Source organism: Trichomycterus rosablanca, chromosome 1 (assembly GCF_030014385.1).
Source record: "Trichomycterus rosablanca isolate fTriRos1 chromosome 1, fTriRos1.hap1, whole genome shotgun sequence".
NCBI classification, from domain to species: domain Eukaryota; kingdom Metazoa; phylum Chordata; class Actinopteri; order Siluriformes; family Trichomycteridae; genus Trichomycterus; species Trichomycterus rosablanca.
Genome location: NC_085988.1, coordinates 10,920,932 through 10,935,197, shown reverse-complemented (window position 1 = coordinate 10,935,197; position 14,266 = coordinate 10,920,932). Strand labels below are relative to the sequence as shown.

Here is a 14,266-nt window from a genome sequence, read left to right as displayed (position 1 = left end):
TGTTTTCAGAAGTAAATACACTATATAGTCAAAAGTATTTGGACACGTGAGCATGACCTTGCTGGACGTCTCATTTCCAGAGTGACCTCTATATAATCTTTTTAGCTAGAAACAACAGTCGCTCTCTCTGAGAAGGAATCTCACAAGACTTTGAAGTAAGTCTGTGGGAATTTGTGCCCGTTCAGTCAAACAAAGACAGCATTTGTATGGCTGGGCACTGAAGTTGATGTTCCAGTTCATTCCAGAAGTGTTGAGTGGGGCTGAGGTCAGAACTCTGTGCAGGAAACTGGAAGCCTCTCTACATGTCTTTATAGAGCTTTCTGTAGAGAGAACAGGAGAAGGACCTTCCCCAGACGGTTGCTGCAGTTACAAGCATATCATTTTCTGTAGATCACTGATTTATTACACCTGTTAGTGAGTGTTGTGGCTGAAACACATTAATTTAATAATTAGAAGGGGCGTCCCAACACTTTTGTGCATATACTGCATGTTTTTACTGTTGTTGTTGAACCACTTACTGTCAAATGCGATTTGCTAAATAAATAAAAATATATAAAGTGACTTGGTGTGTCTTGTGTCTCTTCTGTCAGATATTTTTAAGATATTCAAGATTTAGTGGTCATATCAGAAGCCCCACTTCTGCCAAGATGTCCCTGTTGGGCCCCTACGCAAGGCCCTTAACCCCTATGAAAAGCATTTCAAACACCGTAATTGTACTTGTGACCATGTTCTTGTAATCAAGTTCATTAAAACAAGCCTCGTTTTCAGAACGAGCTCCGAGGATGAGAAAGTCCGACTAAACCAGGTTTTTACACATTTTAATCTTGTTACATTCAATTTACACACTATATTAGGTCCGAGAAGAACGAAGCACTAAACAGCCAGAGCTAGGTGAACATCTACACATTGGTGGCCGACATTTGCCTCTTTTGAGTCTGTTGGACCCTTGAACAAGGCCTTTAACCTCTCTGCTCCAGGTGGGCCTCTGACCCCAAGTTTCCAAAGAAGCTGGTAATACACATTCCATCGTACCATAGACTTGTATATGTATATATGACAAATAAAGGCGTTCCATTTGCCTTAAATTAATAAAAAAAATTCAAGAATTTATGAAGTCAAGCCATCAACATTCCAATTTATCTCACAGGATAAGGATAACCATAGTTATATAACAGGATAGTGGTCAAGGTACTGGACTAGTGCTCAAAAGTTTGCTGGTTTAAGTCCCAACACTGCTGGCCCCTAAACAAGGCCCTTAATCTTCAAAGCCGAAATGTTCTACACCAGGCAGCAATAAACTGTAGAACCAAACATCAGACAGAACGTTCTAGAGAAACACGACCTACAGTAGTGTTCAAAAAAATAGCAGTGATTTTAAAAAAGTGAATGAAGCACAAAATCATTATAATAACTTTTATTTTCATAAATGCAAACGCACTGAAAATACTACACTTTCAATTCTAAATCAAAACATTTAACAAAAGATTGGGCTGGCCACTCTATTACCTCAATCTTGTTTGTCTGTAACCAAGATGTTTTGGGTCATTGTCATGTTGAAACACCCATTTTAAGCACATTTCTTCTTTGACATAGGGCAACATGATCTCCTCAAGTATTCTGATATATTTAAACTGATCCATGATCCCTCGTATGTGATAAATAGGCGTAACACCATGGTATGAAAAACATCCCCATATCATCATTTTGTACCACCATGCTTTACTGTCTTCACAGTGAACTTTGGCTTGAATTCAGTGATTGGGGGTCGTCTGACATACTGTCTATGACCACTAGATCCAAAAAGAACAATTTTGCTTTCACCAGTCCACAAAATGTTGAGCCATTTCTCTTTGGAACAGTCAATGTGTTCCTTGGCAAATGTTAACCCATTCAGGTCGTCTTTTTCTTAACAACGGGACTTTGCAGGAGTTCTTGCTGGTAAATTGGCTTCACTTAATCATCTTCTGTACTCACTGGGAACTTCAGATGTTCCTTGATCTTTCTGGAGGAGATCATTGGCTGAGTATTTGCCATTTTGGCTATTCTTCGATCCTATCGAACACTAGTTCCACGCTTCCTTCTGCGTCTTTCAGGTTTTGGTTGTCACTTCAAGGCATTTGAGATCATTTTAGCTGAGCAGCCAATAATTTGATGTACTTCTATGTTTTTTCTCTCTACAATCAACTTTTTAATCAAAGTACGCTGTTCATCAGAACAATGTCTGGAACAACCCATTTTACCCAGTATTTCAGAAGGAAATGAGCTATGACCAACATGTGCAACATTTGCCACCCTCCTACCTTAAATAAGGGCCAAAATTGACACCCGTTCTTCTGCAGAATGAATGATTTCACCAATTGAACTCCTCACTGCTATTATTTTGAACAACCCCCTTTCAATCAATGATTCGATTACTCAGAATGAGTGGCATGCATGTCCTAATTGTTGGGTTTGTTTTTTCATTACTCTACTACACTTTCAAGTCAATCATTTGCTAAGTAGTACTAAAAACAGTGATTTATCAGGTCAATGGTGTTGGACTGCTATTTTTTTGAACACCACTGTATATAAGACAAATAAAGGCGTTCCATCTGCCTTAAATTAATAAAAAAAATTAAAGAATTTATGAAGTCAAGCCATCAACATTCCAATTTATCTCACAGGATAAGGATAACCAGTTATATAACAGGACAGTGGTCAAGGTACTGGACTAGTGCTCAAAAGTTTGCTGGTTTAAGTCCTAACACTGCTGGCCCCTAAACGAGGCCCTTAACCTTCAAAGCCGAAATGTTCTACACCAGGCAGCAATAAACTTTAAAACCAAACATCAGACAGAACACGTTCTAGAGAAACACGACCTACTGTATATGGCCACCAAAATGTTAATTACAATCGAGTTTACACACACCATAGCAACAGATGCATGAAAATCCTCTGGGGGGGGTGTCCACATAGTGGACTTTTGGACATAATGTAAATTGAACAGCACCCAAAATACTCATTTGTTATGGTATAAACCATGTGGTATATTTCACAGCCAAAATAGAAAGATTTTGTCTCACAAGCGCAGGACTGTGTCCCAAATTGCACACACGTACTAAATAGGATCCCTAACTTAGGCACATTGGTAGTGTTCCAGTGAAACACAGGATGAGATTTGGGACACAGCCAAATAACCAGTTGTAAACAGCACAGGAGCACTGGGTGTAAACGCATCAAAACACAACAGAGAACCAAATCAAATGGTAAGTCCATTTCTAAAACTAAATAGTGCCTTAAATACGTGACACGAACGTGGAAGGCAAAACAATAGCTCTCAGCTCTCCTGTATGAAGGCAGTTGGTCCACATTTAACACGTACACCTGTCCAACAGGTTTGATATTCATGTTTATCAAATAAATTCATTAAATCTGCATTAAAAATCAAAATTTTAGCCTCTCATTTAAAACCCTGCACCTTTGAATAAAGAGAAAAAGGCTTTAATAAGCTGGAAATATTAATAATCAGCATTTGATGAAGTTCTGCACTTCACTTTACTGTAGTTCGTAAAGAAACGAGACCCAGAAACACAGACGGACGGAGAAAGAGGAGATTTTTATGAACTGTGATTTTATTAAGACGGGTGGACAGCGTTTACTTCTTCTTGGACACACCGACGGTGCGACCACGACGTCCGGTGGTCTTGGTGTGCTGACCACGCACACGCAGACTAAAAAACAAGGAGAAAGAGAGAGACAGTCAGTCAGTGCATGAGCAGCGTCCATCAAATTATTAATAAACCAATCATTTTTAAATGTGGAAGTACACTGTGGCCAAAAGTATGTGGACAACGCTACAAATGATGATTTTTTTTTTAAATTTAGGGAAGTTCCCTTTCTTTTTCAACATGGACGTCTTGTCTAAAGTTTGTTACAGCACTGCGTCCAGTGTTTCTGAAAACCCACTGCAACCCTGACCAGGATAAATAACACAGAGTAAAATAAATAAATAGTACTATCTATGGAACAGTGGTCTCTATCAAGATCAGGCAAGAACAAAATGTCACTCTTTGCTGAAGGGAAATTGAGAGTCGGGTCTCCTCTGACCTCACGGGCACAAATTCCCACAGACACACTCCAAAATATCATAGAAAGGCTTCCCAGAAGAGTGACTGCCTCGTCTATTAAAGCTACAAATAAAAGAAAGAGCAATTCTGTAAAAATGAACGGGACGTCCAACAAGATCTTTGCTCAGGTGTCCAAATACTTTTGACCACACAGTGTAGCTCCACTAATGTTTATTTATTTACTTATTAATACAAAACCTGGTATTAATGAGCCAGAGGGCGACAGTGGCAAAGGAAAACACCCCTTTTATCGTCCCTGAGCTAACGGATCATAAAATCTAGTCATGTCCAATTCCCCCTCCCCTCTAGTGCTTCCCATGTGCGCTCTCTGACATTTGGTTTACGTATGGAAGCACCCGCTTGACCAGCAGCAATTAATTCGACCCAGTTAACAGCGTCTCCTGGGACTGGAGGGCTTATCGGAGTCCTTCGTGTTAGTCTGTAGAGAACGTGAAGGTGGTTTCTTACCCCCAGAAGTGCCTGAGACCACGGTGAGCCCTGATCTTCTTCAGTCTCTCCAGGTCTTCTCTCAGCTTGTTATCCAGACCGTTGGCCAGGACCTGAAACACGACGACGCTCAGTTCAACCAGCAATCGTTTAACGGCTCCGCACTCCCTCCTAACTACAGTCGAACTAGTCCCACCATACATCAAGAGGAATTTAGAGATGGTAGTTATCGATTCTGATTATAGATTCCCCATTTCCACTCAAAGGTTTAGACAAAAATCTCTTTATAAACCTAGTAGATCTCTTAGATCCATGGACTCAGGTCAGCTAGTTGAGCCCAGAGTCCAAACTAAACACGGTGAAGCAGCATTTAGCTGTTGGGCTGCATAGAACTGGAACAGACTGCCAGGAGATATTAGATGTTCCACAAATGTAGAAATCTTTAAATCCAGGTTAAAAACTTTTCTTTTTTCTTGTGCCTATGATTGAGCTTGAAATTTTTGCTATTACCCTCATTTTACCATATTTCTTTTAGTTTTTCATGCTCTTAATAATTCTTTTTATAGAGTAGTGTACATTCTAAATTGTAGGGTATATTTTACTAATTTTTCTTTTAATTTTTCATGTTCTTAATTTTTATCTCTCTTGTTTGAATTACATGTTCTTAATTTTTATCTCTCTTGTTTGAATTACATGTTCTTAATTGTAACTAAATGTTTGCAAGAAGTCTTTATGAGGTTCTAGATCTCAGGAATGTTTTAATGCTTTTAATTTCTCCTTATGTAAAGCACTTTGAATTGCCACTGTGTATGAAAGGTGCTATACAAATAAACTTGCCTTGCCTTTATTGTTACATGGTAAGACACCAAACTCACGTGTTTAGACATTAATAAACTAAACATCTCCATTATAATTAGGGATGCATCAATAACCATTTTTTCCCAACCGAGTACAAGTACACACTTAGCGACCGAGAGCCGAGTTTTGATCGATGAGCGAACGCCGAGTCGCTCCCGAGCCGGCAAATCTAGCGCCGACCGACCGCCGAGCGAAAATCAGGGCAAAAATCGTGTAGTGTGAACCGGGCATAACGCAGCGACGTGCACTAGGCACACGGTATCGGATGTTTAGTATCGGAGCCTCGTCTGCGAGTTTAAATAAAAACATTATGTTTTTATTTAAACAATAGTGATTTCAATATGTGTTAATAAACATAGAGATCATATTTGTAAGTTTGACATTTTAACTGTAGTTTTTAACCAGTATCGGTACTCATGCATCTCTAATCATAATATTTATTTATTTTACTTGAGTTCTACGCCACTTTATTATAGTAAATAAAACTCTTTTGATGTACGTTACATTATAGTAAATCCTTTAAACACCTTCTGTTAATGTTAAATAAATTTTCATCCCCCGGTCTTGTCGTGTCCAGTTACCCTGATTGCGTCCTCTATACTGATTCGACCCGTCACCGCGGACTGAGGACGCCTCTCAACTGACACGCGCCCCCTCCGGCACGTACAGTCAGTACAGACTGCATTTTTCACCTGCAGGAGTCGAGTTCATACACCGACGGGCACTGTGTACGGAGGGCCACACTCCCATCAGCATTATTCCTCAGCCCTGTGCAGGCGGCATCAGGGGTCGCAGTCGCACCGGTTATGAGGACCTATGGTCCGACTTTTTACCCTCTAACCCTGAACAACAGCCAATCGTTGTTCATACTGCCGCTCAACCCAGTCGGAGAGGCAGAGCCGAGATTCAGTACGATGTATTCGAAACCCCGACTCTGGTGCGCTAGCGTACTTTACCGCTGCGCCACCTGAGCGGCTTTTGAAGTTACCATCTAATCAGAACGCCAACAAGCTTCAGAGCTTGAAGTTAAATTGCTTCTTTTATTAGACACGCTTGGAGTCTCTGATTTACACTGTACAGCATCAACACAAAACGTGTCGTCCCTCCAAGATTTATTTCACCAGATTATTACTGAGGCAGCTTGTTTGTTCAGATTCCTCCAGCCTCATCTCTACAGACGCTGGAACAGTTTTACAGGGATTAGCTTGGCACCTTGTTGCAACACTAGCACTTATTCAGCTCTGGATCGTTTTTTCCTTCAGGCCTGGTGATATTATGGTATTCATGATCGGTATTATGTTTCAGTCTGCTTACTGAATCTTAATCATTTAAAAACTGTATTGATGGCTGTGAGGAAGGCACATGTAGAAATTCCTTCCCCCTCACCTCCACCTTTAGTGACAGCTCTGCCATGCAGCCCCTGTTGGGCCCTTGAGTAAAACCCTGTCTGCCAAACAAGCTGGGATACATGGATTTTTGTTTGCTTGTGTTTATTGCCATTCCAGCTCAACTAGACTACGTACATGGCATTAGAGGTGGGTTTAAAACCAAGTTTAAGTTACATGAAAATTGCTGTTCTATATTTGGCTTTTAATCGTTATGAAATTCAAGAAATTCAGGATTTTTTTGTGGGTTATTGTGTTCGAAGAGGTCTTTCATGTTGGTGTTTTTGTAAAATATTTTTCTGGTATCGTCGATGGCTTGGCATTCTGTCAGGATATGTTCGATTGATAACTGTGATCCACAGTACTGGCAGCTTGGCGCATCTTCCCCCAAGAGAAGGTGTCTGTGCGTCAAGGCTGAACGTCACACCGATTGGTCGTTTTGGTGACTCGGTGAGAGTTTGTGGTATCAGGCACTGCCCGAATGATGTTTCACACAGCAGTGTGACGAGCGCGGGTGCCCGTACCTGACTGTATTTGCCGTCCTTGACGTCCTTCTGTCTGTTGAGGAACCAGTCAGGGATTTTGTACTGGCGAGGATTCTGCATGATCGTCACCACCCTCTCGACCTTTCAGAAGAAAATGACCACACACACACACACCATTAGTGATTAAATTCATGTATTTCAGCCATAATGAATGATAACCAATGTGATATAGCAATTATACACAAGGAACGACAGTTTAGTGTTTAGTGAGCTCTATAAAGACGAGAAGAGAAGCTCCAGTGTCCTGCACAGAGCCCTGACCTCGACCCGACACAACAGCTCTGGAATGAACTGGAAAAACATCTTTTGATTGAACGGGCACAAATCCCTACAGGCATACTTTAGTGTCTTGTGACGGCCCTTAGAAGTTTTTAAAACACGATGTCCAACAAGCTCATAATCAGGTGTCCAAACACTACTAATTAAAATTAAAAACTACCCGTTTAATTTCCCACAGTGTGTCAGGAACATCATCAGATATTTGATCTAGATGTGCATAACCAGTTCAGCATCCGATTGACCCAGTTTGTCTCTGACCTTTTAAAAGAGCCACCAATGAGATGTTTTTGTAAGATGTGGTTGGACGTGACACAAAAGAAAAGGAGAAACTGATTCTCACAACTTCACAAGACGCTCGTCTCTTTAATTCAGCTTTAAAACAAAAGCATGACGTGATCAGAACGTCAAACAGGTCCGTTACAGACCGAAGCTCCTCGGCAGTCGCAGCTCCGACTGGCGGAACATCAGATCACTGACAGACTTTTCGTGGGTGATTTTTAACAACACGACACATTTTAGGCACGTAAAAGCACCGATCCAGTTCACATAATCAGAAGCGGCGAATGCACTTGTTTTGGGGAAGAAAAAAAAAAGAACTTAGTACACCTGGCATCACCTGTCCATGCTCTGGTTGGTAGAAAACCAGGATAAAACCCAACAACAGGAAAAAAAGGCCCTTCCAGCTCCACGAATTCCTAAAATAATAAACCGTGGTAGGAGGACTGCAGGAAGGGTTGGGTTTTGTTTGTACTTAAGTGATTCTGCTCATCAACTTCAGTTCTTATAGATTCCAAAACATTTAGATCAGTGGTTCCCAAACTTTTTCTGTCACGCCCCCCGTTGGAAGATGAAAATCTGTCACCGCCCCCCCCCAACAAAATGCTGACAAAAATAGGCCAATTTAACTTTGTTGATATAAATACCTTTACATCAGTCATTTCTGTTGTACTTGACTTTATAAAACTACTTTTTGACATCACCGAACTGCTCCTTCAATTAGTCTACTATTTCAAAAATTAAAAACACTTTGCAAAAAAGATAAAGTTCAATCTGTGCCAATTTGTGAGAGTTTACGTCTTATCAGTGTATTAGTGGCTGTTTTTCTTTTTTATCCCTGTCAAATACCTCTCCATTCTGTACATCTAGACCAGGGGTTTACACACTTTCATGGTTTGAGATCTACTGTTTCAGTCTACAGGTCATCACCATCTACTTTTTAACGTCCCCTCATCATTTTTCTAAAAAGCTTTGAAGCTTTTTAAAATGCGCTTCAGTTCCTGTATTGATATTCAGATTTACAGGGCAAGTGACTGATAAATCACACTGACTTTATTCTGATGATTTGCTCTAAACAGTATCGGTCAGGTTTATGTATCTGGACAGGAGCTGCTGATGCTCAGGCAGTTTTTCAGGTGTTTATCAGTAAGGATGGACCCATATTTAGGGAAAAGGCTGATTCACACATGTAGGTTGAGCCGAAACAGCTGTCAATCATGTGGAAGTTCCAAATTGTCCAGCGGAGGCCCTCAACTTCATATGAGTGTCAGATTGTAGGTTACAATTTCTCCACCAGATCAGCGCTGCTTTATGCGGGATGAGGCGTAGTCATGGTAACAAACCACGTGTCATGCGAGTCCCGCTGATCTGTTTGAATGAGGAACTATCCCAGCGTGTACTGAGCGATAGATGTATTGGACTCCCCGATCCAGACTCTCTGTCAGAATGAATCCTGACACACCTGAAAACACGGTTTGTTTATCGTCCACCGTAAAAAGAAATCCGACGTTAGAACATTGGTTCCGCGCTTAATTCCAGTCAGATGCGCCCCCCAGTTTGGGAACCGCTGATTTAGATTGTTCCTGCAACCGGTTGTGATTTTCACAGCAGGAATTGGTATTTTCAGCTTGTTTTATTGGTCTCGCATCATATTTACATTTTCAATCTTATATTTTATTTGTTTATTGGGATTTTAACGTCATGTTTTACACTTTGGTTACATTCATGACAGGAACGGTGGATTCATCAGTTCTTAAGGTTATATGAAACACAGTCATGGATAATTTAGTGTCTCCAATTCACCTCACTTCCACGTCTTTGGACTGTGGGAGGAAACCCACGCGGACACGGGGAGAACATGCGAACCGCCCCACCTGGGGATCGAACCCGGGACCTTCTTTTGTCTTCCGCTGCTGAGGGATACCAGATTACATCCGAGGAGAGCACGCTGCTCCTCTTCTCGCCTTACACAGCGTATGAAGACCCACCCACCCACACATAGTCCGACCCCGCCCTGCAGATACGCTGGCCAATTAGTATCTGATGCAGGCACTGCCAATTACGCCGGCCACATGGCGCCCAGCCGACCGGAGGCAACACCTAGGTGCTAGTGGGCAAGCGGAATATCCCGCTGTACCACCTGGGCACCTTAGTCCATTTTTAAAAAGGAATTGATAGATTTGGTAGAAATTTCTCCCCCATCCCTCCTTACAAGACACGAGTGTGTTGAATGTGTGTCCCCAATACAGCATCTGGTATAAACCACCTGGTCAACACGTTTCTCTGGTTACCCCTTTTCCACCAAAAAAAAAAAAAACCATGGTTCTAGAACCGGTTCTGTTCAGGTTTCTCAGAACCTTGGTGTTCTGTAGAGAACCGACGCGCGTTTCCACCAGTTTTTGAGAACCAAGCAGCGTCATCAACGGTGGGCGTTACTAAACGAGAGTTAAGAGTAGTAATATCATGGCGGAGTGTGTAGATTATGTGCGAGCATTTGTGCTGCTGTTACAGATGTTTGTTTCTATGTAAAAAGCATCGATCTAACTATCGGTGATAAAAAGACGTGACGTGTTTGTCTCAGTTGTTTTATTTAGTTCACTAACGTGAGAGGAGTTTTGCGCTTCGCTTTCACTCTCGGCGCAAATAACCGATTTGCTCAGCGCTCGACTTGAGCTGTGAAACATCATTAAAGTTCCACAACACGAACAAACATCTGTGTGAAATAACCATCAAATCCACTCTAAAATACAACATGTATCTGTGTTTAACTGGATTTACTTCACGTGTGCTTATGCAGCTCGGGGAGTTGAATGTTAAGCGTGTTTCGTTCTGTCCGGGTCACTTTTATCTCGTAATATCACACAGTTCATCTTTTTTAAAGGCGCTTTGAAAATATAAGCGGCAAACTGGCTCAAAATGTAATCAGGTGAAGTTTAAAAGATAAAAATGCAGCATTAAGCTCCATACGAGACTCCAGCGGACGGCATTGTAGCTGACGCGCTGTGCTGTACAACATGACACGCCCACAGACGGACGTCACGGTTCGGGCTGAAAGACCGAGTATCCTGCGGTGCCAGATCGGCCCGCTAGTTCACTGTCTGGAACTTCTTTTTCCGGTGGAAACACGCGGAACCGGTTCAAACTCAAGTTCGGGAACCGGAACCGCGTCGGTGGAAAAGGGGTAAGGTTGAATTTTTACTTTAGGGACGAAATCTTTCATCAAGTTAACTTTCGCACTGCGTTCCATTCAGTCTGCAACATATTTGTAATGTGGATATTAGCGGTTTGGCATCTGATGGGGAAGTTTAGAGTCTGTTTGATCTGACAGGAACCTACATCAGAGATAGAACCACGATGAGAACATATAAACGGCTGCTGTACCTCGTCCTCAGTGAGTTCTCCAGCTCTCTTGCTGAGGTCGATGTCGGCCTTCCTCAGCACAACATGAGCGTAGCGTCTTCCCACACCCTGCACAGAAGCGCGCACACACACACACACACACGGGTGAGTACGACGTCACGGACCGAACGCGGACGGTTCTGCACGGAGGCGGGCCACTCGACTCACCTTGATGGCGGTGATGGCGAAGGCGATCTTCCTCCTACCATCGATGTTCGTGTTCAGGACACGAAGAATGTGCTGGAACTTCTCTGGAATAACGAGAGACTGCGGAGAAAAGAAACGCCGAATCAGATCGGCTGGTTTCTGAATATAAATAGTTCGCCACGCTGCGAGAAAGCACTCCGGATTTATTTACTCATTAGGATTTTAACGTCACGTCTTACACTTTGGTTACATTCATGACGGCTTACACGAGATTTAATATCAAACACAATTTAGTGTCTCCAATTCACCTCACCGGCACGTCTTTGGACTGTGGGAGGAAACCCACACGAACACGGGGAGAGCATGCAAACTTCACACAGAAAGGACCCAGACGCCCCACCTGGGGACCGAACCGAGCCACTGTGCCACCCTCGCTAAATGGAAGAAAGTTAAGGTCCCCAACTACTGGTCAAAAGGTCTAGGGATCACGTCTGAACCACCAAGCTGCTACTGTTGGACTCTTAAGGTGTATACGTCCCATCTGTCTCAGATTGAGGTTACACACAGGGACAGCGGAAGCCTGGTAAGTAGAGCTTTGTGCCGTCAGGCACAAAATAGTGGGTTCCCATCCACCGCTGGGCCCTTGAGCAAGGTCCTTAACCATTTGGTCTATACAATGGCTGACCCAAGCTTCCAAATGAGCTGGAAAAGTGTTTCATTGTTCTGTAAACGTATAGATGTATACATGACCTGGATGATATACGCTTAACCCTCCTGTTATGTTCGTTTCTCGTCACTTTCACCCCGGGGCATGTTTAATTACCCAAAAGAAACCAAAAAAATCCCAATAATCATTGTTTATATCTCATTATTAACTCCTTCTGCTTGGCTTAATAAGTTAAATCAATGAAGTTCCATAACAAAAAAATACTTTTAACTATGTCTTTTTAGATTTTGAAGCATTAAGACGGGTCCATTTGACCCGTAAACATAAAACATTAAGAGGGTAGGTGTAGCCTAATGGTTCAGGTACTGGACTAGTAATCAGAAGGTCGCTGGTTCAAGCCCCACTACTGCCGGGTTGCCACTGTTGGGCCCTTGAGCAAGGCCCTTAACCCTCAATTGCTTAGATTGTATACTGTAACTGTACTGTAAGATACTTTGTATGAAAGCGTCTCCTAAATGCCATATTTATGACTACACACTGTTTACATGTGCAGTGCATTATATTCTATATATCATTTCTTCATCCTTGGGACATTTAGCTCCTTATTTAACCCAGTAGATCGTTAATTAAACAGTATACAGGACTAAATAGCTTATTTTATAATATAAAAGGTGTGTAGGGAGAAAGCACGATTCTACAGCCTGTATAGATCACATTTACTAACACACTTGATGCTGCTACTGACTGATAAGCTAATATAACTCACTATTAAGCTCCTACTCAGGTTAAATGCTAAATTTAATAAGGTGCAATGACTGACTGTTGCTTAACCGAGCATTAAAAACTTAAACAAAAACACCTCGATGCTTTATTACTACTCATCTGTGTGTTAGCTACCATGCTAACAGTACAGCGACCCCCGGTTTATAATCTCATTTTATTCTCATTCTGCTCTCATTTCACCCCAAATACACACACGTACAGAATCCACACAGGTTAAAAAGTACAAATCTTGCTGTGCCGTGACATAATAGTGTGAAATAGCGCGGATGTTTGAAGATTTTACTAATAACGGCTACAGGATCAAATCCGACACTCACCATATTGGAAGCTGGTTCCGCGCGAAGAGGAAGAGAGGGAGATCTCGCGAGACTTTGTGCGCATGTTCAAAGGAACCGGAGAGAGAGGCTGTGTTTCAATTCCATACCAAGCCACTACGAAGTGTCCACTCAGCAATGTAGAGTAGAGCCCTGCTTTAACACACTACCTAGTACTGAAGTATGATTTTTAGAACGCAGCCGGTGAGTGGAGTTCTGTGTGAAGATCCAACTGAGCCGAATACCGGGAATAACTGTTTTATTAAATATATTATACATACAAATTAAACTGTTATTATATCAAGCATTTTACAGTTTAATTATATTTTAAACATCTTATATTTTAAAGATCATAAAGAATTAGTAGTAATAATATATATACTGTATGTTACATTAAAATATTTCACATTACGCTAAATTACATAGAATACAATAGAAATTGTTGTGTTCTGTAATAGCCAATCTATCTACTGGTATGTTTCGAACAGCGGAACAATATCGCGTTAGTCAAGCCGGTACTGCACTAGCAATCAGAAGGTTGCTGGTTCAAGCCCCACCACTGCCAGGTTGCTGCTGTTGGGCCCCTGAGCAAGGCCCTTAACCCTCAATTGCTCAAAATGTACACTGTAACTGTAATGTAAGTCACTTTGGATAAAGGCGTCTGCTAAATGCCTTAAATATATATACTGTATATATATATTGCTTGACCATTTGATAATGTAAGAAGCTTTGGTGTCGTCCAATGTCCACTATTAAACCCTTGCAGTTCATTTAAGATGCAGCTGCTCGTCTGGTTTTTAACCAGCCCAAACACTGCCACATCACCACACTGCTGCCACATCATCACCTCACTGCTGCCACGTCATCACCCTACTGCTGCCATGTCCTCACCGCACTGCTGCCACATCATCACCCCACTGCTGCCACGTCATCACCCCACTGCTGCCACGTCATCACCCCACTGCTGCCACGTCATCACCCCACTGCTGCCACATCACCACACTGCTGCCACGTCATCACCCCACTGCTGCCACATCACCACACTGCTGCCACGTCATCA

At 42.1% G+C, this 14,266-nt stretch overlaps 1 protein-coding gene across 1 annotated transcript; it reads right to left on the bottom strand.

Moving 5' to 3' along the window:
• Window positions 1–3,593: 3,593 nt before the first annotated feature.
• Window positions 3,594–13,310, bottom strand: rps18 (ribosomal protein S18). Its single transcript, XM_063017651.1, has 6 exons — window positions 13,210–13,310; window positions 11,464–11,562; window positions 11,278–11,364; window positions 7,321–7,422; window positions 4,575–4,666; window positions 3,594–3,710 (listed from the first exon to the last, which is right to left on the bottom strand). The coding sequence occupies exons 1-6, from the start codon at window positions 13,210–13,212 to the stop codon at window positions 3,635–3,637; spliced, it is 459 nt and encodes a 152-aa protein (XP_062873721.1). The 5' UTR covers window positions 13,213–13,310; the 3' UTR covers window positions 3,594–3,634.
• Between the last annotated feature and the right edge of the window lie 956 nt (window positions 13,311–14,266).

Excerpts from the sequence above, each read along its gene's own strand:
- rps18 (XM_063017651.1), bottom strand. Across the intron at positions 11,365-11,463 it reads TCGCCATCACCGCCATCAAG|GGTGTGGGAAGACGCTACGC; the intron begins GTGAGTCGAGTG and ends GCTTCTGTGCAG. Across the intron at positions 3,711-4,574 it reads GGTCTCAGGCACTTCTGGGG|TCTGCGTGTGCGTGGTCAGC; the intron begins GTAAGAAACCAC and ends CTTGTTTTTTAG.